This window comes from Arvicanthis niloticus, chromosome 17, assembly GCF_011762505.2.
Source record: "Arvicanthis niloticus isolate mArvNil1 chromosome 17, mArvNil1.pat.X, whole genome shotgun sequence".
In the NCBI taxonomy this organism is placed as follows: Eukaryota; Metazoa; Chordata; class Mammalia; order Rodentia; family Muridae; genus Arvicanthis; species Arvicanthis niloticus.
The window spans coordinates 44,393,052-44,419,036 of record NC_047674.1 but is presented as its reverse complement, the minus strand read 5'-3'; the positions used below and the strand labels follow the sequence as shown (position 1 = coordinate 44,419,036).

Sequence of the window (25,985 nt, the reverse complement as noted above, 5' to 3'; positions counted from 1 at the left end):
GCTTTTTTGAGATTTCCTTTGTCAATGCAGTTAATATATATATCTTTACTTTAGCCTCAGGTAGACTCTTCAGACAAGAGCAAAAAGCAGCCACATTCTTCACCAAAATACCACAGAAACATTCTTCTCCTCTGAAACCTCTTGGGCCAGATCTACAGAGTTCAAATAACTCACAGCAAGGAAGTCTTCCATATTCATACTAGGATGGCTCCTTAAGTCCTTAAACATTCCATGGTTTGCTAAATCCAAAGTCCCCAAATCCACATTCGTCTAAACAAAAGCATGGCTAGGCCTAACACAGAAATATCCCACTCCCAGCACCAACTTCTGTCTTAGTTAGGGTTTTACTGCTGTGAACAGACACTGACCAAGGCAACTCTTTATAAGGACAGCACTTAATTGGGGATGACTTACAGGTTCAGGGGTTCAGTCCATTATCATCAGGGTGTGAGAATGGCAGCATTAAGGCAGGCATTGTGCAGGAGAAGCTGAGAGTTTTACATCTTTATCAGAAGGCTTCTAGAATACTAGCTTCCAGGCAGCTAGGATGAGGGCTTTAAAGCCCACACCCACAGTGACACACCTATTCCAACAGGGCTACACCTTCTAATAGTGCCATTCCCTGGGCGGAACATATACAAACCATCATATATATCCCCATGGAAACAATTTCCCTAATGTCTCATATATATATCCTAGCATCCCCAGGTTCAAACTCTGGAGGCTCAGCTACTTGTCAGGCAAAGAGATAACCTTAGGTTGTAGAACTATTGTGTTTTTTGTACAATAATAACTTCATATCATTGATGTAGAAAAAATACCTTGTGATTCTTAACACAGTTCTATTCCCAAAAGACATAGGAGATAGCCACACTCTCTACTGTACCACTAGTGCAGATCCAAAACAAAACCAAAATCGAAAAACAAAAAGAAAACAAAACAACCCCCCAAACAAAATCACCAACCACCAAAACAAATACAACAAAACAGAAGCAAACAAAATAAAACAAACAAAAATGAATGGCAAAAAGAGAAGTATTTAAAAAAAAGTTAACACATATTCTGAATTGTTGAAAAAAATGAAGTGCAAACACAAAACCCATGTATTATGCACTAGCTTCAAACAATATGCTTATTATCTCATATTCTAATATTAGAGCTTGAATATTTTAATATTCAAGCATTAATGCCCTCAGGTTATCTCCCCGAAGAGCACTAAAAGCAATTCTACAAACACTAAGCCTCAACATTCTAAACATGTATGTTCTTCACAATAGCAATATGTAACAGGCTAGAAAAAATCACAGGATGCCAGGGATGTTACTGTACTACCACTTAATGACCAATTATTCTTCATACAGTGATTCATAAAATGCATTAAGTCCTTCCAAGAATGACAGGACTGGTGACCTCTACCCAGTGTTGGTGGTGCTGATTAATAACTCAATAATGCATAGACCATTATCTGGAAAACATGCTTTGTGGTTGTTACTGGGGAAAGGGACAATACCTGCCCAAATTCAAGACAGTTCATTAAGGTTTGACCTTTTTCTTTTTCAAGACCAAATAGTAAATAGCTCTAGGATACAATGAAGCACAGCTATTGGAAAATGACCCATGGCGCAGTTCTGGAGGCAGATGTTGCCTTTTGGCTACTATGCTGAACATGTACCTGGATGAGGTTGGCAGCTGGATTCCTTCTTTTCTCAAAATGCTTCTGGCGGTGCTGTTCCTGTACTTTTAATGCAAAACCTGAGCCAAGAATTCCCTGGAACAAAATACAAAATAGTAGCATTTTAAAGAACAAATATCTCAAACACCTCTACAGTGAATTGGAAAAAAAAGAAAGGACAAACAACAGTATGCAATCTGTTGATAGCCAATGTATTGCTTATTTTAAGAAAAACCACTATATTTGTTACAGTACTACTAGGTAACGGCAAGCTGTTGGTTAATACTGCCCAAAGATAATGACTCTTGTTCTGTAGTAAATCAACTTGGAGTTATTATTAATCAATTTCAGGTATCAGAAGAAGCATCACACTTGGAGATAGAAATAATCATTTAATTCAAGCAAGTGGTCTTAAATGATAGAATGTAGGAGGGAGAACTCTGCATTGCACTGGGCTGGGTTTTGAATCCGGGTGACTTAAAGCATTGCTCTTATAGATATTGGGTTACTTTTAACACTGATGAGACTGGGATTGTCCGTTATCCATCATGAACAAAATCTGGAAAAAAAACTGAGGGGAGTGGGTGGGTTTAGATCTAGTCCAGCTATAGCCATTAAAGAGAGGCTGTCAGGTTTTGAGTTGGAGATCTGGTTTGTCTGTATGAAAATAAAACAAAACAAACAAACAAACAAACAAAAGACCTCCCCTCAAACAACAACAACAACATCAAAAGCTCAACTCACTGACAAACCCATCCCTGATTTCTTCACTTTTTTTTAAAATTTATTTTTACTGGATATTATATTTACATTTCAGATTTTATCCCCTTACCCCCTTACCCCCACCACCCAGGAACCTCCTATCCCATTCCCCCTCATGCTTCTATGAGGATGTGCCCCCACCTACCCCCACACTCCCACCTCCCCACTCTCGAATTCCCCCCCACTCGGTGTTTATCCTTCATGGGACCAAGAATCTCCTCTCCCACCTATGCCCGAGAAGGCCATCCTCCCCTTCATGTACAGATGGATTTCCTCACTTTTAACCTGGCCCTTTTAGCATGTTTTACCTGTTCTGGTTTTGGCTTGTCTATTTGGATTGTGGGGTTAAAAAGATTAATATACTTTCCTTTGTGTAATTTCAAGGTGTATTTTGTTCTTTTAAAGGTTTATTTTATGTTGGGAGCCGACTTTAAGCAGAAAGCAGCTAGAAAGCAGCTATCAACTTTGTAGCCATCTGGAGCCATATACTCTGATGAGAGACTTGTTTTTCAATAGCCTACAACAGCTGAAGCACACTCTGATAAATATCTTGTTTATCCCACATAGCTTGTTTTGCTGTTTAGTGACCCCAGCTGCATGGTGCACGTGGTAAAATGTTTTCACCTGTGTTCTCCTGCTTGTGCTTATAAATACCCAGGATTTCCTTGTAAGGATGTGGTGTAGTAGTAGTAGGTGTAGTGGTGAGTGTGTGGTGGTCAGTAGGAGGTGTGAATATAGTCTGTGGGAGACAGTAAAGGAGACTTGACTACAGACCCTCTGGTTTGTCTCTATTCTTTGCGTCTCTTCCCCTTCTTCCCCACACTCTCTCTCTCTTGCTAAACCCTGACCTTCGGAACAGAGTGGGCCGTTACAATTTTAGTTTAAATTATATGTATATGCATGTATGTGATCAGGAAAGAGGATTCCAAATGCTAGAGTCAGATCCCTGGGAACTGGGGATAAGGCTGTTTGAATGCTGCTCAATGTGGGTGCTGAGGACTGAACCCAGGCCTTCTTCTACAAGAGTGGGCATACACTCAACTGCCGAGCCATCTCTAGTCCTGGGTGCTTTGTTACTGCTGCTATCTTGATTTCCTTTTGCTTATCATCTTGAACTGAAAAATCCTGGTTCTTTGAGGCTTACCTCTCTTTTGAGTTTGTTTAGGGCTGACGTCTGTGAAATCAAGATGCCTTTTGCCTCAACCTTGGGTTCACATTCAGAGCTTGCTAAATTCAGTCTCTGGGCTTTGCCTATGTTCTTGACTTCATTAGTATGATGCTGGGAGCACCAGTGCTTTCAAGTCTGTGGATTTCACTTGCTAGCTATAAATTATTTGCCTTTTATTAAACTTCAAGAAGCCTAACCCTTAGGTTAGAGTTGAGTATCTTCTCAGTACTAAGTCAGTATCTTCTGCAGGCAAGAAATGCCTAACCCTTGTTATCTTAAAGGTGAGATACCTCTTGGAGAAGTGGTGGGTTTTTAAAAAATATATATTTTTAAATCTTATCTATAGAAGGTATTAAGTCTCAGCTCTGTGACAACTTGACTAAGATATTTTTGGGCCCTAGATAGCCCTTGACCTTCCATCTTATCTTGAGATTTCACAATTCTGAGCACACTGGTGACAATAACCAGACAATGGGTAGTGCAGTCATGTTTAAGATAGCAGAATTGTAAGATAATACTATTTACTACTAGTAGGCACTGCCCTCCTCTACTATTAATTAGGATGAATGACTGAGCCCTGAAATGAGCAATTAATCATGGGTTCTGTTTTCTCTCTCTTTCAGTTCAGGTCTTGTACAGCCCAGCGTCTCCGTCTCATACAGGTTGAGGTAACATACGCTAAGCTTTATAAAACCTGCTTGGTATAATCTGGTTTGTAGATTTAAATGATATTTCTCCACTTGGAATCACAAATGCTCTCCACTTCCAAATCCAGATCAGCTCTCATCATTTGAAACTGTTGTTTGTTAAGTGAGACTACTTGGGAAAGATACGCTGATTCTTCTCCTAACTTTATTTCCCATATAAGCATATAAGTATAAGCATGTAGGAGAGAACACGCAATAGCTTTATAATACATATCTTTATTTGTGATTTATTTATGTATTACTTGCTCTGATCATAATTCAGACTTTTAAAATAAACATTGGGTTGAAAGCAATAGTTATCATTTTGAGCACTAAATATATGAATAAGGGGGTTCAGAGTTAATCTCCTTTGGAAAACAGAGGTCCTACATAGTATACTTTAGTATCTACAAAGCAATGAACAATGACACTTAAAATCACATGGAATATTACTTTGAAGCATATTTTAGTAGCTGGCAACTGTTTACTACATGTCCCTTGTGCCAGACCACTCATTACAGCAGCTATTAAGCAGCCCTGCTCCCTGTCTCGTTATGTTCTAGCTCAACTTTCCCAAGCCTCTATTCCCATACAGTCGGCATCTCTACACAGATGTCTGGTATGTTGTAAACACAGATGCAATGTGGCTTCATCTTTTACATGTGTGCCATCTCTTCCAATAGAAGCAGTTCCTTCAAATTGATTTTCACTAATTTTCTAGGCTAAACAGAAATGAAAGTTTTAGGTTTTAAGATTTGATTTTAGGCCAATAAGTGTTACATAAATGCCAAGTGGGAAAAAAAATACCTTGACAAAAATTTGAAATGTTTACCTCCTCCTTATCATTCAACTTCAAGCAGTCCAGTTTTCTTCCTTAACATTGCAACCACTTATAAGACTTGTTCAGATTTTTTTTAATCTATTATAATTATATTTCTTAATATTTTCAATGATTGCAGACAGTAGCTAATATGTATTTGTGGAATAGTTAATATTTCAAATCAAACAGAACTACTTGTTGCATTGAACTTAAGCCAGTTGGATAGCAAAAAAGACTCAATATCTATAAATCCCAATGGGCTAGAAAAGCCATTGAGTGTTCATTAAGATAGGGGATCCAGCAGGAGGAGTTAGCAAGAGTGGCTTGCCAGGCTGCTATAGGGAAGTCTGGTTAGCCTGCAGGAGCTCAGTAGCCGAGGGCTGGAGGGAGCTGGAGGAGGTAGCCTCCATTGGCTTTTGGGATAAATGGCCTGTTGACCCTGTAAGGCACAACAGAGTTCTTCTGCTGTCAAGGTAAGATAGGGCTCCATGGCCACTGAGTTTTCTGGTTAGAGGAACCCCAAAAAGGAAAGGCTCACAATCCTCTTCTACCTTCCTGTGTTGGTTTGAATAAGAATGGCCTCCGTGGGCTTGTGTATTTGAATGCTTTAGTTATGACGGAGTGACACTATCTCAGAAGGATTAGGAGGTGTGGCCTTGGTGGAGGAAGTGTGTCACTGGGGTGAGCATTAAACAGCCCATGGCAGGCTAAGATTCTCTCTGCTTGTGGCTCCGGATGTAGCTCTTAGCTACTGTTCCAGTGACACACTTGTCTCTATGTCTCCTGCCATAATGATAGTCGACTGACCTCCTGAAACTGTAAGCAAGCATTCAATTAAATACTTCCTTTTATAAGAGTTGCCTTGGTCATAGTGTCTCTTCATAGTAATAGAACAGGGACTAAGACAGAAGTTGGTAATGAATAGTAAGGTATTGCTGTCACTGACCGGACCATGTTGTTCTGGGATTGTGCAAGGACTTTGGAACTCTGGGCTAGAAAAGCCATTGAGTGTTCATTAAGATATCAGTGAGTTGTTTTGTAGGAGCTTGGGAGATAAGAATGTTAGGAGCAATGCAGAAGACTATGGAAGCCTGGCTTGTGACGTCTCAGAAAGAAACTAAGACTCTACAGGGCCTTTTGTGTAAAGATCTGTGGTTTCTGGTCAGCTGGAACTGTGAGACCAGTATTACTGAGGTGAAGTCTTCTGGGAAGTGTTTCCTCAGAGTCAGCACACAGAAACTGTGTTCCAGAGGCAGCCAAGGTTGTACCTCCTGCTAGCAGCTGAGGAAGTATTGGTTTTGAAGGCATGATGGGGTCAAGGGAAGCAGCTGAGGTTTGGTACTGTGTGGCAAGGATGGAGTACCTAAACAGAGCCCAAGTAAGGCTACTAATTAGTGAAAATGCAGCCCAGTTGTGGCAAGAGACCTCAGCAGTATGGAAATGGCCAGTAATATAGGATGAGTACCAGAAACAATAGAAGCCATGGAGTGGAGCCTGTGGGAGCCTAGAAGACAAGCTGTGTATGCTTCAGAGGGCAGAACTGGAGAAGTAACCCAAGTCCTCTGGAGAAGCCCAGAAGAGCATGGATCCCAGACATTGGTTATTGAGTTATTTACATAGTTGGAATTTGGTTTAGCTTTGTTCAGATTGTGACTATGACCTGGTTCTTTCCTCTTGAAGCAAGAAAGTAATTTATTTTTGATTTTGATTTTATAGAAGCCTTCAGTTGAGAGACTTCGGATTTTAGCAAAGACTTTGGGCTTTTTTTTTTTTTTTTTTTTTTTTTGAAACTAAAGTTTTAAAGTGTTTGAATTTGTAAGACTGTGGAACTTTTAAGTTTGAACATATTTTATATTGTGACATCAATATTAATGTGTAATCTTTGGGAAGAACAAGAAAGGCAATGTGGCTTAGCAGTGATTTATTTGTGTGGCAAGGTGGCAAGAGGTCAACTGTGCTGAAGATATTTTTGTCAACTTGACACAAGTTAAATTCATCTGAGAGGAGGACACCTCAGTTAATTATGCTTCCTAAATATGGGATTGTAGGAAACCTTGTAGGGCATTATCTTAATTAGTGATTGATGATTGATGGGAGGTCCCAGTGCATTATAGGTGGTGCTATTCCTTGGCTAGTAGTCACAGGTCCTATAAGAAAGCAGAGTGAGCAAGCCAGGGGGAGCAAACAAGTAAGCAGCATCCCTCCACAGCCCCTGCATCAGCTCCTGCTTCTAAGTTCCTGCCTTGCTTGAGTTCCTGCTCCCATTGCTTTTGAAGATGAACTTTTACATAGAATTGTGAGTGAAATAAACCCTTTGCTCCCCAAGTTGCTTTTGGTCATGGTGTTCCATCACAGCAAGAGTAACCCTGACTAAGATACTCTCCCAGCAGAACGCTGACTCATTGTTCAAAATTTCAATCAGGAAGAACTGCTGGCTGGCAGGCACAGAGGACAAAATGACAGCTCAGCATCTATAGTGAGATCACAGTAAAAAGATGCACGGGAGAGGCCTCTTCCCTTGGCATTTTTAGGAATGGTATGATTAGCACAAGCACATTTTATGACTTTCTAACAAATTAATTTAATTTGTATATAAAAATGGCAATTGCTCCATTGGAAACACTTCCATAAAAGACTACTTAGTCTCTGTAACCTAACACAACAACATAGTTTAACCTCCTTGTAATGGCTCATAGTGTCATTATAGGATCCTTGCCTTGTGCTGTGGGAGATCCTGACACTGACTCTAAATGACCCTGAGTCTTCACATACTTTGAACAATTATCTCTGCTTGCTTATTGCAGAATTTCATTTCCTGCCCTTGCTGCTAGATTTCCAATGTTTCTTCCTATGCAGTGCCTTTTCTGCTGTCCTCTACTGTCTATTTTAACAGTCCATTTAATCTCTGTGATCTCAGGGTAAATATAAACATGAAACAGCAGATATTTTGTGGTATTGCTTTTGGGGGGGAAGAAACCCAAGACTGAATTTTACTATTTCTGAAAAGGTGTATTTTTCCATAGGGAATCTGGTGATTGATTCTGTCTCTCTCTTTTTCTCCCTAGGTTTCTGGGACAGCCATAAAAGCTGACTTTGGGCTGAATTTAGTGGCTCTGTAGCCTGGTCAAGACAGCCAGGGCTACACAGAGTACCCCTGACTTAAAACAAAACAACAAAATGAATTTACTTTGGATATGGGAGATTCTGCCCCCATATCTATCTTATATTACCATTTTGGATCTGGAAAGATATATTTTATAATCTTATAAATTAAGGAGAGTTTTTTAGGTTTTTTCCATAGTAATAAGTTGATTTACATTATCACATTATTCATTCTAGTACTTATCTGGACTCAACCAGTCCTTATTATAAGTCTTCCTCCACTGTTTTAATGAAGAAATATACTAAGAAAAAAATCACTGGTCTGAATTGTGTTTCCACAAATTCATATACTACATATACTTCAGAATGTGAGTTATTTGAATACAGGGAGGGTCCTTGCCAGGGGTTGTTAAGTTAGGATGAGGTCATTAGAAGGGACCCTAATCATACAAATGATTTGCTTATAAATAAATAAATTTGGATATAAGTGTTATAAGGACATATAAAGGGATGGCCCTCCCTCAGTACCTCAAGGATGGAAGCTCGGATAGTAGTCTTCCTCTCAGAGCTCTTGAAGGAGACTCGCTCTGGTAATTCCTAGATCTTAATATTTAGCCTCCAAGAGCCATGAAACTAATTTCCAATGTTGAGGCCCCCAAGTCTGTGGTACCCGGTCAAAGGGGTCCTAGCACACTAATATCGTTACACAGTTAATGAGAAATGGAAAGTCAAACTGAGGCATAAAACTTACGTATGTGCATAGTCTGTGCAGTCTCCTGCCATGGTTTTGAGTGGTATGGCTCTGAACCAGCTGGCCAGTGTAAAGTTGCGACCTGAGTGTGGGAAGGGCAGGAGTGCCCTCTGAGGTCATTTACTGTCAAAGGATGAGCACTGTGATTTAATGTCTGTGGTACTGAAAATCCCCATCTGACCTCGGTGTGCTTGGCTTTCTCTGGCATGTGCTCTCAGGTTTCAGTTTGACAGAGGTTGCACATGGCATGCCTGCTGCCTGGAACAAGGAGGAGACTGTTTTTCTTAGGCACACCTGTTGTGGCTGACCCTCACTTTTTACTGTTGGCTCCCTGATGCCCAGCTCCACCTCAGATGGAGAGGCCAAAACATGATGCTCAGAGGGTAGAGGCAAATGGTAATGTCAAGTCCAACTGCTTTTAAAGAAACAAGAGGCTAAAATTACCAGGAAGTCAAGCCTCGTCCTTTGAAGAGAAACTAATCAGGAGCCCAGAGGGAGATAAATGGGTTCTTCATTCTGACAAAATGCAGAAACTGCTCATTGAGCAGAAAAAAATCAATGGCTGTGACACTTGTATAAATCATCTGACACATTTACAACACTTAAGGTCAGATGCTTCTCATTCAAGTGTTTGGGAAGAGGAAAGAGCTGTGCGCATCTATCTTTCCACTTGTGTACATTATAAGCCAAATTGCAGTAATTAGTTTACATGAAGGTATCTTTAAATCTTCATAAACATTTAAGATGGATTAGTGGCATGTTGAGAAAAACAATCGAATTGTTTGTTTATATAGCTCTATCCGGTATTGGAGACTCAGGATAATATTTTATACACCATCTATCTGGATACACATAGAAAAAAAATATCAACATTTGTTAGAATAATTAGTATTGGCTAATGAAGTAGACTTGTTCCTCAGAACACCAATGTGTGAGGGTTCCCTCCCTCCAACAAATCTTGAGGACCCAGTGGAAGAGACTTTATTGTGGAGAAGATACTCACAGCAGGAAGTGCAAAGAAAGAAATACCAAGGAGTGCGAAGCCCGCAGAGAGCAATCTTCCCAGCCAAGTTAGGGGGGTTTTGTCTCCATAGCCAATGGTTGTCAGTGTAATCTAGAAACAAAGTCAACAGAACATCCAGCTTAAGTACTTGAGAAGGAAGTTAGGACCTAGGAACGGGAGACAAAACAGTATCTCCCCTAAATCATGATGCAAGAAGTCTTGTTGGCACATTCTCTTCCTGCTCTTTAATTTTCCATGACGCATAACAGAACTTCTCTTTGTTTAAGGGAAGGAATAACCTGCATATTTTGTCCTCCCTTGTAATACAGTCTCCAGATTGTCCATGTGTATTCAAAGGCAAGTTATTTGGGTAGGAAAACCATCATCCCTGATATGGAAGAGGTATGCTGTGGATTTTTAAGCTCGTACCCCAAACGCTGATTTATTCAATAAGACTGTTTATTATTTTCGTAAAGCCTTGAGTGTTCAAGATACATTTTATGACTTGCAGTGGAACAAAAATGAAAAGGATACAGTTCTTGTCCTGAGATAATTAGGACAGTAAGGGGGGCATGATATAGGCAACCAACCAAAGCAGGAAGAGAAGCATACCGGAATTCTAACGGCATGTGCACACATGCGTGTGTGCTTGTATGTGTGAATGTGTGTAATCTGTAGTTTTTTAGTCAAAAGATTGTGTCATCAGCAAACAATAAGTCTTTTAATTCTTTCTTTCTGATCCGAATGCCTTTTATTTCTTTCTCTTGCCTGTCCTGGAAAAGACTTCCCATACTATCTTTTTTTTTTAAAAAAAATAAGTTTATAAATATTTATTTTTAAATGTGTGTGGGCAGATGGGTAGACATGGGTATCACATGCAAGTAGAGGCCAGAGGATACTGAAGTTGGTTTTCTCCTTCCATCACATGGATCCCTGGAGTCAAACTCATATTGTCATGCATGGTGGCAAGTGATTTTATTGGCTCAACCATTTCATTGGCCTGGCATGCATTTCTAATTTTAAAAAGATTCTATTTCAATTATGTGTGTGTGTGTATGTGTGTGTGTGTGTGCGTGCATGCACGTATTTAGATATATGTTAATGAGTGCTATCCCAACAGAGGCCAGAGGCTATGGTTCCTTTCCAGCCTGGAGTCATGAGTGGTTATGAATCACCTGTTGTGGATGGTCTTACTTTGAAGAGCAATAAACTCTCTTACCCATTGAACCATCACTCCAACAATTTTCTGATTATAATGAAGTTATCTGAAATAAACTGGGCGTGGGAACACAAATGCCACAGGTGCTTTCCTTTTCAAAATTCTTTCTTTTAGATTTGAGATTATATGATGACATGCTTTTCCCTTCCCTTCCTTTTCTCATTCAAAACTTTCCTACAAACCTCTCCTTGCTCTTTTTCAACTGTATAGTCTTTTTTATATTGTCACTACACATATATGTTTATATGAATGCATGTGTACACACACACACACACACACACACACACACACACACTCCTAAGTATCTGCTCAGTCTGTATAAACTTACTTGTATTTATGTTTCTAGGGCTGACCATTTGGTACTGGAGTGCTCTTCCCTACAGAGGACTACGTCTCCTGTCTCAGCATTCCTTAGTTGCCCATAGTTCTTTCTGTAGGATTGACACCTCCTGGGCTTTGTTTTTACCTATTTGGCTATCCATTCTTGTCTTCTTTCGGCTCATGTATAGGCAGTCATGTTCATGAGACTTTATGGGTGTAGCTCCCAACATTCATAGGCTACACAATCTCACAGTAAACTCCTCATTCCTCTGGCTCTTACAATCCTTTTGAGCCCTCTTCTGCAATGTTTCCTATGCACTCTGATATTTTCTGTCCCATTGTAGTCAGGAACCTCATTATCCAACCAGTTGCTCATATCAGAAGCCTTAGGTGCATCCCAATTATTCTTTGTTATCTCTCCCTTTATTGGACCAATCAGCAAATCCCATTGATTCTGTGTAAGATGCTACACAGAATTATAATTATACCTTCTGTCACCATGACCACTTGGCAGGCCAAGTTGCTATACTACTTCTTACTTGCTTGTCTTTGCCTTTTCCTCTGGTTCTTTCTCTGTAGACCTAAGAGGAATGGAATTTTCCAACTCCCCTCTAATAAAAACATATTTCAGTGGTTATCTATTTGATTTTCTGAACCACGGTTCAAGTGATCTGTTCTCTTTGGAGAGGATCATAACCTCAGATTTGCTTGGGGTACTTTAGCCATCATGGCATTCCAGACCCTCTCAGAAGTTAGAATCTTGTCAACTCAGGCAAGCCCAGGAAACCTTTTGATCATGTTGTCCCATCAATGAAATTCCTCTTTACCAAAATTTCCCAGGGTTCCTTACTGACTTTTAGATCTTCTTTCAAATACTCTTTCATGGAGGCAGACTTCTCCATCTTGTCTACCGTAGTGTCTCTTGTTATTTTATGTATATATTATGTTTATATTATATATCTATATAATATATATAGATAACAAGATATATATGTATATATATATATCAGCTACTTACTTACTGCCTGCTTGCCTGCCTGCCTGCCTGCCTGCCTTCCTTCCTTCCTTCCTTCCTTCCTTCCTTCCTTCCTTCCTTCCTTCTTTCCTTCCCTCCTTTCTTCCTTCCTTCTTTCCTTTCTTAATTCTTTCCTTCTTTATTTCCTTCTTTCCTCCATTCTGTGACAGGGTCTTGTGCCATAGCTATCTGGCTATCTTCAAATTTGCAATCTTTCTATCTTTATGTCACAAGTGATGGGATTACAGAGATACACCAAGACTGTCTGTATCCTTGTTTTTTGGTAGCACTTGTAACAAGTGCTAGTAATCTGACAGCATTTATATAACAAGTACTGGATCCATACTAAAAGGAGTAAAGATGACCAGTTTTTTTTTTAATTATTATTTTTCCAACATCTAGCATGGCACTTGCTACCAATAATGAAAAATGCAGTATTTAGAAAATAATTAAAGGACCTTTTCAAGATTATTGGCAAGAAATTGATTGAGAAATATAGGACAGAAACTCCTATAAACCCCTAGCTTGAGGGGAGGCTTCTGAGGATGGGCCTATACATGGTTTATGAAGGGTAAAACTGAAGAGGGAAAGAATAATGGCTTTATGATGGGGGTAGGACATCCGAGGAGGCAGAGGAAAAGGAATCAAGATTTCTTGCAGGTGTTAGCCTTGGCAGGATGAACAGACAAAGTCTCCTGCGGGAGATAATGTAGGCACAGTATGAATGGTGATGGGAACTGGGAAGGTGTTGGTAATATCTTTAATCAGCTTGAAGAAGTTGGAGACTTTTGAGGAGAATCAGAGGCCTAGGGGAGGGGAAAATTCTCGGGACAGTGGGAGTGTAGGAGGGTATCAGGTGCAAATCAGCAAGAGGTCTGTGGGTGGAAGAGCTCGTCCAGGACTACAGAGAAGGAAAAGTATGCTGACACCTAGCAGCCAATGGAGTCTAACACCAGCCATATCAGTATGAGACTCTCAAATATCTTTTTGAGAATCAAAGTTTTGTTTTAATTTTATTGTATTTTAAGCAACCATTGTTTTTCAGCCAAATTGCTTAATCTTTTTGTAATAATTTATTAATAATAACCCACTGAAGGAACATTTTCTGGCTTTTCCATGGAGGAAAATGTGACATTTCATAGTTGCTTTGTGTTTCTATAACACAAAGTTATAGTCCAGGTTCTCAGAGAGTAGAATTCAACACACTTCATCTAAATCTGTAGAATGGGACACAGCAAAGTGACTATATTGTGTTTTATACTAGTAATTTTTTTCTTTCCCAGCAATGGTAATGACATAGAGATAAAATATTGTAGATTCAAAGAAATTGATTCAACTTCCTTTGGATTTTGGTGAAAAATTTGGGCTACCTGTTGGCCCTGTGATTCCTTCTAAAATGACCACATCTAGAGAATGTGGTGGAACTAGTAGCTGAATCCCTTTTCTCAACAAATTATTCCTCTCTGAATTCAAAGAAACTCAGAAATTTATTGGTTAGATGCTTAGGGACCTGTTGCTTCCAGGCATGGGCAGGCCCAAGATGGATCTTGCAACAGGGTGGCCAGTTCATTTCTTGTATCAGGGAAGGATATGGTGATAATTTCATTTGTATTTTGGTCACATTCTTTCCTTTCTGTCACTGTAAATTAAATGATGGGTCTTATACTGTGAACAGGAAATATATATATATATATATATATATATATATATATATATATATATATCAGCAAAATAATTCAATCTTATGAAAGCAGAGGGGTAGATTCCAGGGAAGAAGAAAGAGTAGAGAGGCAGCATAGGGAATAAATGGGGGTAAATGTCATCAAATTACAATATATGTACATATAAAGATATCCCAATGAAACACACCTTTTCTCACAAAAATATTCCAGTAAAGAAAGGAAATAAAACTATGAAGTTTCTAAGGTTCACTTTATGACAAGATCAGTTTTCTCTAGAAATTCATAGAGAATTTCTCTAGAAAATCAACTTCTCTGGTTGATGTAGCTACCAATATTCCAAGACAAGGATTGATACATTCTCTAAAACTAAAATTATATAGACCTGCATTGGTATTCACTGAATTCCTAGATTTTCAAGTGAAACTGTCCTCTAAGTATCAACTGGTTTATCTAGCTCACCTGTACTATGTGGACAGTTAATCTCTGTTGTCAACTCAAATAGACTTGGAATCTCCTAGGAGATTGTATGTTGCAAACCACCAGGTATATCTATGAGATTATTTTGTAAAGGTCACCTGAAGGAGGAGAGCCATCCTGAGTATGGATGGTATCATTCTCTCGGACCACGAAAGATGAGGGGAGAAAGTTGCCAACAGAAATTTTCTTTTTCTGCTTCAGGTTTATGATGGCATGAACTGCTGTACTTCCAGTTTGGCTATGAAAAAAGCAGGTCTTCTCTGCCACATATTCCCACTGTCATGATGTTCTCGTCAAGACCATTGGGTCATGTGACCATGGGATGAATGTCCCAAAACCATGACTCAAGCCCTTCCTCCCTTTAGGTTGTTCAGTTACAGACAAGTGAACTGTAAATAGCATACTTCCTGGTTACTGAAAGGCCATGCTAGTGGTAGCCAGCTCACCCTTTACATGGAAGCCAAGAGACAGAAAACTTCTTGATGCTTAGCATCCTAGGCTTATGCTAAAGCATTAAGAGACCTCCATCTTTGGGTACAGAAATGATTCATTTCATGCAGGTTCAGTGTCATAGAAATGGAAGCCCCCCACAGATACCAGCTCTCAGTGCATTTAGAGAGAATCCTATTTCACAGATACTAGACTGGCTGCATAGGGTATTGTCAGAGGCTGTGAGGAAGTTGCAATTGGAGTTCAGAGTTCACTACTGAGTAGTGGGGACAATTGACGTCTTTTCTGGAAAACACTTCGTATGTCTCTAAGATCCCAGCTGTATTCTGATGGTATAGTGAGGTAAGATGACTGGTTTATTGTGCTGCATATTTTTCATATGACAACCACTGTCACACACAGAGTATCTCGGCAACTCTGAGTCATAGGGGCTGACGGTGATTATTAATTATAGTGTACAATTAACGTAGTGATTTGAGATACTTGGACTTCTAAAGAGCATTGATTTTTTTTTTTTTTTTTTTTTGGAGAAGCTAAATCTAATGGTAGAGTGCTGCTATGACAGATACAATAAATGAGGCACCTCTTTTCAATGCCAGTCTCTTTAGAACAGGAATAGAACATCAGATAAATGATACAGTTCCTCCTTTGCAGATACCCCCACTGACCCCTTAGTTGTGTAATTCCTTGTCCGCTCTTAATATGCATAGGACATTAGGGCTCAAGGGTTGAACACAGTGGTGATGGAGCTGGAATCAGATCCAACATCTCTGTTCATCTTGGGTGAGTCATGAGGATGCTCCATAGCTGCACACAGGCTGGGTGGGTGGGGATGACAGGGATTACTGGGTGGGTCCAGGATGATACAGAGCATTAAAGTGTGGTTACTTAATGGGTTCTGCTTGTACTAAGACATTTTGGATAATTCCTGAGTCAAAGCATCTCATTCTTTTCTATTTCATCCAGTGTAAAAAGTGAATCATAATATATTAGAGTTCTGCTTTGCATACCAAATATAAAGGAATGAGTCGAACTTCAGTGCAGAATAACCAATGGAAAATAAGTCTTATGAGAAAGTCATGTTACTCTTTGTATGGGAGATCATTTTCTAATACTATATTAATGCCTGATAATACACATGACCTGGTGGCCTTCTTCTCTTCTCCCTTAACTGGGAAACAAATACAGGGACTTTCTTATATGGGCAAATAATCTTTCTCTGAGCCATCTTTTCAGTTTCAGAGAAGGCTTCTTAATTGACAGTTCTATGATAGCTAGTTGTCTACTTAGAAGTTTCATAATAGCACAGCATCTCAAAACTAAATTATATATATATATATATAATTTATAATATATATAATATTTTATTACTCACCAAAATACAGAGGTACACTCATTTCATAACATTCTTTGTGAAGAATTGGGATTCTACTTCATATTTTTATTTGCATAAACCTCATTCATAATGCATCAAAGTTTGAAGTTTTATAAGTTATGTTTTAAAAAGATTTATTTTATGCATGTAATTGTTTTGCCTGTACACATGTACATACATATGTACATTGGTATGTATTATGTATTGTATGTAAGTATATATGTATGTATGTATGTATGCATATGCACTATATGTGTGCCTGGTGTCTACAGAAGATTCCCTGGAACTGGATTTACAGAAGGTTATGAGTTACCATATATATTCTGGGAATTAAACCCAGGTCCTCTGCAAGAACAACAAGTGTTCTAAATCACTTATTCTTCCCAAGTTACGTGTGTGAGTGTGTATATGTGTGTGTCTGTGTGTGTAGCATGAATTCAAGTTTCATGGAATGATCTAAACACAAAGAGTCCCTAGATTTGTAGGATTTTCCTCTCAACAGAGTTGTATTGGTTTTATAGTAATAATATTTTAGTATTTTGCATGTTTGAACTTCTAGAAAATATTATATTCCATTTTCATAAACCATCCATCTACCCGTACCACACATTATCAGTGTGCTGGCTAGTTTTACATTTATTTGGCACAAACTAGAGTTATCAGAGTGGAGGAAACCTTAGCTGAGAAAGTATGCATATAAGACTGGGCTGCAGGTCAACCGGTAGAGCATTTTCTTAGGGGGAGAGTCTGGTTTATTGTAGGCAGTGCCACTCCTGGTCTTGTGGACCTGGGCTCTATAAGAATGCAGGCTGGATTCCTGATCTTGACTTTTAACATGAAGGGTATTGGATTTTGTCAAAGGCTTTTTCAACATCTAATGAGATGGTCATGCATTTTTTAAAAGTTTGTTTATATTGTGGATTACACTGATGGACTTTTTGTCTATGGAACCATTGCAGCATCCCCAGGATGAAGCTTACTTGATTGTTGGTGAATGATAGTTTTTAACATGTTTTTGGATTTGATTTGCAAGTATTTTATAGAGTATTTTTGCATTGATATTCATAAGCAAAATTGGCCTGAAGTTTTCTTTGTTGGGTCTTTGTGTGGTTTAGGAATCAGAGTAACTGTGTCTTCATAAAATGAATTAGGTAGTATTCCTTCTGTTTCTATTTTGTGGAATAGTTTGAGGAGTATTAGTATTAGGTGTTCTCTGAAGGTCTGGTAGAATTCTGCACTAAAGCCATCTGGCCCTGAGATTTTTGTTTGTTGAGAAGTTTTTAATGACTGCTTCTATTTCCTTAGGGGTTGTGGGACTTTTAGATAGTTTACCTGATCTTGACTTAACTTTGGTACATGATTTCTATCTAGAAAATTATCCATTTCATCTAGATTTTCCAGTTTGGTTGACTATATGTTTTTGTAGTAAGATTTGATGATTTTTTTTTAAAATTTCCTCAGTTTCTTTTGATATGTCTCCCTTTTCATTTCTGAGTTTGTTAATTTGGATACTGTCTCTGTGCCTTTTAGTTAGTCTGGCTAAGGGTTTATCTATCTTGTTGATTTTTTTCAAAGAACCAGCTCTCGGTTTTGTTGATTCTTTGTATCATTTTATTTGTTTCTAATTGGTTGATTTCAGCCCTGATTTTGATTATTTTCTGCCTTCTACTCCTCTTTTGTGTGCTTGCTTCTTCTTCTTCTTTTTTTTTTTTTTGTCTAGAGCTTTCAGATATACTTTTAAATTGCTGAAATGAGAACTTTCTAATTTCTTTATGGAGTCACTATGATCTAGGTTAGAGGAGAGGTGCATGTGTGGGGTATGGGAGGAATGGGGGGGGGAGCTGTGGTTGGGATGCATTGTATGAGAAAAGAAAGGGGGAATGGCTTGGAGAGTGTCAGCCTGGTGGTACTAGTCTATAATCCTTGCACCTAGGATGTTGTGGTAATGAGATTGTGAGCTCTAGGCTAGCCTGGGCTACCTAGTAAGAACGTATCTCAGAAAAACAACAGGCTAGTGAAATGGTTCAGTAGATAACACTGCTTTCAGTGTAAACCTGATGACTTGAGTCTGATCCAAAGATGATAAATTCAAAAAGCCAATGCATTGATACATGTCTATAATTCCAGCATCCCTATGGAATGACGGAGGTGGAGAATCACCAGGAAGATCATAGCCTGGTAGTCTAGGGTACACAGTGGTGGGAACAAAATCGACTCAGTCTAAACAAAGTGGATGAAGAGAACCAACTCCTGAAAATTGTCTTCTAACCAGGCCTTTGTAGCATATTTATTCCTGCATCTACAGACATGTACCACACAGAGACCTGATAATAAGTTAGATAATAACTACAAAAGCAACAAATAAAACCAGCAAAACAAAACAAAGTAAAAATTATGACAACACAGACAAAAATGGAAGATGCCATGGTCACATTTCCACGCTGATTAGGCTAGAGATTTTTTTCTTTCAAGTTGATTAATTCTTTTATAAAAATATGAGGTTTCTTTGTCTCTTTTCTTTAGGGAAGAAATCAACAAATGTCCTGTGGCACAGTTATGAAAACATAACTAGCAATATTAGTTTTTAACTAATACATTCATGTGAACAAGTTAAAAATAGGCTGTTTGTATTTAACAGCATGACATAATTTCTCCATAAAAGGAGTCTTTGAAGAAGGACAATTCCCACTGGTACAATTAGGAATAAGTATGCTCTAATTGTATTTTGAGAGAAAAGTTCTACTTTAACAGGAAAGGTGATATGTAGGAGGAGCTAAGTGGGAAGGAGTACTGAGAGGAAGAGATGGAACAAGGAGAGAACATGAAGAAGAGGAGAGGCTAGGTGATGAGAGAGAGAAAGAGAGAGGGGGCATGGAGGCAGATGTTCACATGTCTCCACCAGTCAAAAAGTTTTATATCTAGGTTGGGTATTGTGTTACGCTTCTGATTGAGCATTACCAAACTTATAAATCCTTTGATTAACATTTTAAAAAAATCGTATAAAAGCAAAAAGGAAAGGGGGGGGCATGGGACAGGGGTGTTCTAGGGAGGGGAAATGTGGAAAGGGGATGGCATCTTAAATGTAAATAAAATATAAAAAAAAATAAAATAAAATATCCTCATAGAAGCAGGAGGAAAAGGGATGGGATACAGGGTTTCTGGGTTGAGGGCAGGGAAGGGGATTAAATCTGAAATGTAAATAAAATATCCAATAAAAAAATTTAAAAAAAATGAAGAAGGACAATTCCACTGCAGTGACAGTAATACACTTATTCCCCCTCCCCTCTCTTTCCCTTCCCTTCCCTTCCCTTTTGCATGAACAACTGATTTCAGAGAATGTGTAGCCCTCTAATCTGACAGTCAGCTTTGGGACTCAAACTGTTGACTCAGAACAGTTTTCTCTGGTTCAACGATCAGAGTGTCTTTCAGTGGGTGACATCATAGAATTTGGATTATTCTATGGCAGGTTCCTTGAGATATTATCATTTGTGATGTTTTTTTCAGGCTTGAGGTCAAATATATAATAATAGTAATGGCCGATATTTTAGTGTTTGATAGACCATCTCCATGTCCCAATCTCATTCCACGCTCCTTGTATAGCTGTATTTTGTCAATATGACTATCTCTATTGTAATACAGGGAATGATTACTTAATACCAATTTCCATGGACTAGAGAGATGGCTCAGTGGGTAAGAGAGACTGATACATAAGCACAAAGATCTGAGCTCAAACCTCCAGAACCTATGTGAACAGCTGAGTGTAGACATACACACCTGTGGCCCCATCACTGTGGAAATCAGAGACAGGGAGATGACTGGGACTCCCTGGCCACTAGCCTATCTCTAGCTTCAGTGAGAGATCCTATTTATGCCAAAGAAATGAAATGGTGGGTGGAAGAGCAGGACAGCTGGTGGCTTCCTCCAGCTTCCACATGGACATGTGTCTCCATTCCAGTCCTCATGTTCACTCATGTATGCCTGAGACAAAACCAATACTAGTGCTTCAGCAAATCACAATGTCTGGTCTAGAACTCATGTCTCTTGAGTGTATTTTTTCTCTTTTTAAAACAGATTGTGCCAATGCCTGTAGAATAATACTATTAAAAAGAAATGTGTAGACACAGGTATGGGGTGATATTATTAAAAAATCAGAATTCTTAATGAAGAATTTCCTAAAGAGCCTGGAGAACTGTGCACTTCATAAACATATGCTTTTAAGGTAAATGTGAGACTCAGAGGTGCTTATAACAGGGTTTGGGGTGGATGGCTGGGGTGTGTGGGTGTTTGGTAGCTGAGAAGGCTCTTGAATCATTCGGGGCTGCTATGTTGATTCTCTTAGGCTAAATAAAGCTTTAGGTAAAGCATTGACAGTCAAAAACAATCATTTACTTTAACTACATGTACCGGTACTAATTTAGGAAATGATGCTTTGTAAAATAAGGCAGAAAACACTTTTACTGGAGGATCCAAAGTAAGAAGTTGCCCTGATTCTCTGAAGGGCAACTGGTGCTATCAAGGACAATGGTATCCTTGTTCATTCCCATCTCACACACAGATTTGGGAAGTGAGACACATTGCTCACACAGTACACTAGATTGTATATAGAAGTCATCTCAGCAACTTGCTTTGTTCGTAAGAGTTGTGGCATCCCTTCTGAGACTTTATGTGGCTGATGTACATTCTTCTGTATGAAATAATCTCTTCAAGGACACCGTCTCAAATGGAATCTGTATTCAGATGCCATCTTATCTGCTGTTAGAGTCCTTCTCTCTGCTATTATATACATTAAAAAAACATTGCACCAGCTTTATTACAAAAGAGAACAGTAAACAGAAAAATGATGGTTTTCTAGAGCAGGTCATTATTAGAAAAAATTCTACATCAGGAAAACTAGATCTTAAATTATTTCAGAATAAATCTAAAGTAATGCATAAGGTTAAAAAATAACAGGAAGGAGGTAGATAACAGAAAATAACTTCAGAAAGTGCTGTTCTTAAATTATTTCTGAATAAATATGAGGTGGCTGGACAAAAAGAAAATAGTGCTAGGATGATCGAAGAAATAATATCTCGTGGACTTCTGGGTAGCACCCAGACCCTGAACTCCAGAGCAAGGAGCATATGGAGTTAGCTTGTTCACCCCTCCACTGCCTGTCATTACAACCCACCAACCCCAGTTATGACACATTGTTCATGTGTTCTAGTTCATGGAAACTTCCAATTCCCAGGCCCTTCTTTGCTTACACTGAGTATCTGCAATGAAGAATATAGTTCTCCTTTGTTCTGTTGTTTTGGCAGACGCTTCTATTTAACATCAATGTTCACACTCCAAACAGCTACCATCTAGGTCTGTGAAATTGCTGTGGTCTTGGTATCAGATCTTGAGTATCTGTTATCTTACACAGTGAGGTGGGCACATTCCTTGGTTCCTCGGCATAGAAGTGAGTTCAGGTATCCAAATTGTACAATGGCATTGATCGCTGCTGACCTCACTCTTGTATCTCCCTAAATATTGATGTTGAGGACAGCTCTCCCTGTCTTAAAGCAAGGACCTTTACTTTTAATACTTGGAATTTCCTGGGGACTCTATATTTATAGATGGAACACAAATTGAATTTTGGTATTAAATGTTGATACTTTGGACTCTTACGAGGGAGAATTTTTTTTTTTTTTCATAAAGCCTAGAACTAACAAACACTCCAGTTTAGGGTGGTCTCATTTTTCTGTTTAGATTAGCATTTAATCTAGATACTCCAGAGTTATTGAGGACCCCCTCATTTTCAATATGGACAATTTCAATTAAAAATGATGTAAACAAACTTTCCACAAAGGTCTTTAGTGACATATTATTAAGTGGTACAATAATCTAAATTTACTTAACACTCAGATCTAGTATATGCTGTTTTTATAATGAATAGAAATAATAATCCCTCTTATCTATTTTTTCATGTTTTTTAAAGCTTTAGAAAACTTCATTAATGAGTCAGCCAATATAAACAAAACTGCTTTAGAGTCAGAAGCCTTTATTTTCATTCCTAGAAGTTGGCATGCTGAAAGGTTTTTTTTTTTAATTTATTTTTATTTCGATATTGAGCCTTGCGTTTTTGTTTTGTTTTGTTTTTTTTTATTTTAAAATGGAAACATAATTAGACCATTCAGAAACCTGAAAAGTACAGGTTAAACAGCAGTCAAAACAGTCTTCTTGAAGTGGAAATTATTGAAAATATGCTGCTTCTTGCAAATCACAGAGATGACCTTTGTATGTCGCTTTGCAGAGAAGCTAGCTAGTTGGTGACTAAGCAAGAGTATATTAAGAGTTTCCCACACACAGTTTAACACACAAGACAGCAATTTGTATTGGTAATGAGAAGTAAAAGAAGAATGGGAAGAGAGATAAAAAGCTGCCAGGCTTAATTCTCCAGGATCTGCATCTCAAAGGGGAGAAATGTGCCCCTGAATATCTCCATCAATTGAAATATATTTGAATTATCCAAGAGAAGCAAATGCTACACTTGAATTCAGACTACTGCAAACAGGCTGGGCTATGGACTGCCTTCCCTCGATTGCATGAAAACTCACCAGCTTTCTCAGGTTGCAGCACATTGCACCTGGAGTAACAGGATTTCCTTTACTTTCTATATATTAGAGGTATTTCAAGAATGTCAGGTCTTTTTTTCCATCTCCATTCTTTTCCTTTTGAAATGCCCAATGTTTCTTGTGTGTAGGGAGGAAGAGTCGGAAATGAAACTTATTTTTTTTTTCTAAATTGACATTGTGAATTAGCATATAAAGCAATAAGTTTCATGATGACATTTTCTTTCTCTTATTGTGTAGCACTTCTCATACATGTGTGCCATGATATTTTGTTCCCATGCATGCGTGCATGCCATTATCTGATTTTGTCCTGATTCTTCCCTCTCACAATTTCCTCTGGCACCCCAGTTGTGTTGTTTTTTTCTGGTTATATTTCTTCCTACAAACATCTTCCCTTTCTGCTCCTACATCACATGAATTTCATTACCTTCTCTTTTCCCTACCACATGCATCAACCTCTTTCTCCTCGCCCATGATACCCTATCTGTTTCATGGGGCTAAGGCTGCAATGTGTGTGTGTGTGTGTGTGTGTGTGTGTGTGTGTGTGTGTGATGTATGCATGTGCGCACATGCACGCATGCACACACACATCTATGTCTAGACTTTCCAGAGAAGGCATGCACTCACTATTAGTGTTTCCACACCTGGCTTATTTCACTGTGACTATGAAGGTCTCTATTTGCATCCACTTTCCTACAGGTGCACAGAAACATTTTCCTTTGTGGCAGAAAAATAAAAAACAAAACAAAACAAAACAAAACAACCCCAAAGCCAACTCCTTCCAAACCTCCACAATTCTCTATTTGCTTTTATAGGACTGTGGGTGCACGTGAAATTGTGCACATATATTCACACACACTCGTTAATATCTAGACTCCTCATCTTAGAGAAAACATGCACATCCAGTCTGGCTCTATTGCCTAGGTACTATGAACAGTGGTACAGGAAACATCAGTGTGCTTGTGTCTTATGACGTGCTGACTTAGAGTCCCTTGTGAATATACTCGGTAGTGACAGAGCCCTTTATAGTTTGTTGAAGAAATTCCACAAGGATTCCCACAGTGGCTATTCAGTATACATTCCCACCAACAGTGTATATATGTTTTTTTCTCTTTCTTCCTATCTTCACTAGCATTTACTGTCATGTGTTTCCTTGACAAGAGCCATTCTGACTGAGGTAGAAAAAAAATCCCCAAACAGTTTTAATTCACATCCTCTACGGCTAAGTTTTGAATATGTTTTTCAAGTATCTGTTGACTATTTGTTTTATTTCTTTTGAGAACTATTTGTCACGTTCATTAGCCCATTTACTGACTGGATGGGATTTTGGTGTTGAATTTTTACAGTTTATATATTTTAGATACTGATTTCTTGACTGATGTGCACTCAGCAAAGATATTTCTCCTTTCATCATGTGACCTTTCTTTTTAATATAATAGACTACTCTGTCACCAACAGCACAATCTTGAAGACATGTACTCAATGTTTTTAACAGCCTGAAATTTCGGGGAATGTATCTCTAATTTTTATTCATTTAATGACGACCATACAATCAAAAATATATCAAGTTCTGCTTGATTTAGTCCTGACAAATTTTCACTGTCCCTCACAGGAGTTTTAGCCACATGAATGAGCTTTGGGTGAGCAGTGACTTATTAGACAAGACTAACTCAAGTCTGTGCTTCTCCAAAGGCAAACCCAAACCCAGGAGTGCCTTGGTCATGGGTTAAAATGATGACATGTTCATAGTTTGTCAAAAAAAAAAAAAAAGCTGGCTAGCACACAAGAGTGATTTATAAGAGAATTTTCCTCTGCAGAATATAAAGAGTGGAAACATTTTACACAAATGGGTAAAGGGCTCTTGAGGGAGAAAGTGAGGGGAGAAAAGAGAAGAAACCAAAGGAAGGTAAAGAAAAATGGCAGGACACAAGTGATCTGAGAGAGAAAATAAGAAAACAGAGGGATTTTGGGGAGCAGAAGGGAGGTGAATACAGAAGGAGGGAGATGTGTAAAACATCAATAAGGATTCTGAAAAAGCCATAGTGAATCACATTAACTATTTACCTATAAAAAAAACCCCACAGTACATCTAATTCCATATATAAATATACACATGTAGTTTTAGTGAACTTTTCTCATCTGGGATGAACATCTTCTCCAAGTGCCAAAGACCACCTAACAAAAACCTCAATACAAACAGGAGAAAGGTGTCTTTTTGGTTGTTTTGTCTAAGAGACTCCCAAAGCATACCGTCTATCACTGGTGCCCTTAGTTACCTCCCCAGAGGTGGAAGCTAAGTCTCTATTGCTGAAGACATCATGAACTTCAGAATCAGGACTCTGAAACTCTTGAGCTGGAACTGATTTGACCGCCCCCTCCCTGATGACGCTTGGTGTCAGAAGGTCATACTAGCTACCACGAGAGGGAAGTAACCAGTTGTCCTATCCAACTGTGATGCCTATGAACCACATTGAGAGAACAACATGCTGCAATAACTCTGTGGGTCCAGGAGCAGCAATACATACCTTGGTAGTGAGCGACAGCTCTCTAACTGGACCTATGTTTTGCTAAACAAGAGGAAAAATCACTTCTGGTACTAGAAACCTAGCTAACTCTTTAGTGTTAATGAAGCCATGTAGGAGAATCTATAGGTAATAATTTAGTAAGCCAACCTAGTCCCTAACAACAATATACACTTAATTACTTATAGCTACAGATAAGTATAGTCTCCGTCTCTCATCAAGGAAATTTATCTTTGCAACAGAGTCTACTACAGAAAACTACGACCAATTAGAATGTAGAGTTGTAGATCCTGATCCCAGCAGATTCATCTACAAAACACTCTTGCATTCAAGCCTCAGGGCATTGCAGAAGAGGTGGTAATAAGAG

General features: G+C 38.7%; 1 protein-coding gene across 3 annotated transcripts in view; it reads right to left on the bottom strand.

Annotated features, from left to right (window-relative positions):
- Kcnq5 (potassium voltage-gated channel subfamily Q member 5) overlaps window positions 1-25,985 on the bottom strand; it is a 539,505-nt gene that overhangs the window by 85,186 nt on the left and 428,334 nt on the right. For all 3 annotated transcript variants that reach the window (XM_034521402.3, XM_034521404.3, XM_034521405.3), the window contains exons 6-7: window positions 9,965-10,075; window positions 1,673-1,768 (exon numbers count right to left, since the gene is read on the bottom strand). In XM_034521402.3, coding sequence (XP_034377293.1) covers window positions 1,673-1,768; window positions 9,965-10,075 — 207 coding nt within the window. The remainder of the gene's footprint in view (window positions 1-1,672; window positions 1,769-9,964; window positions 10,076-25,985) is intronic.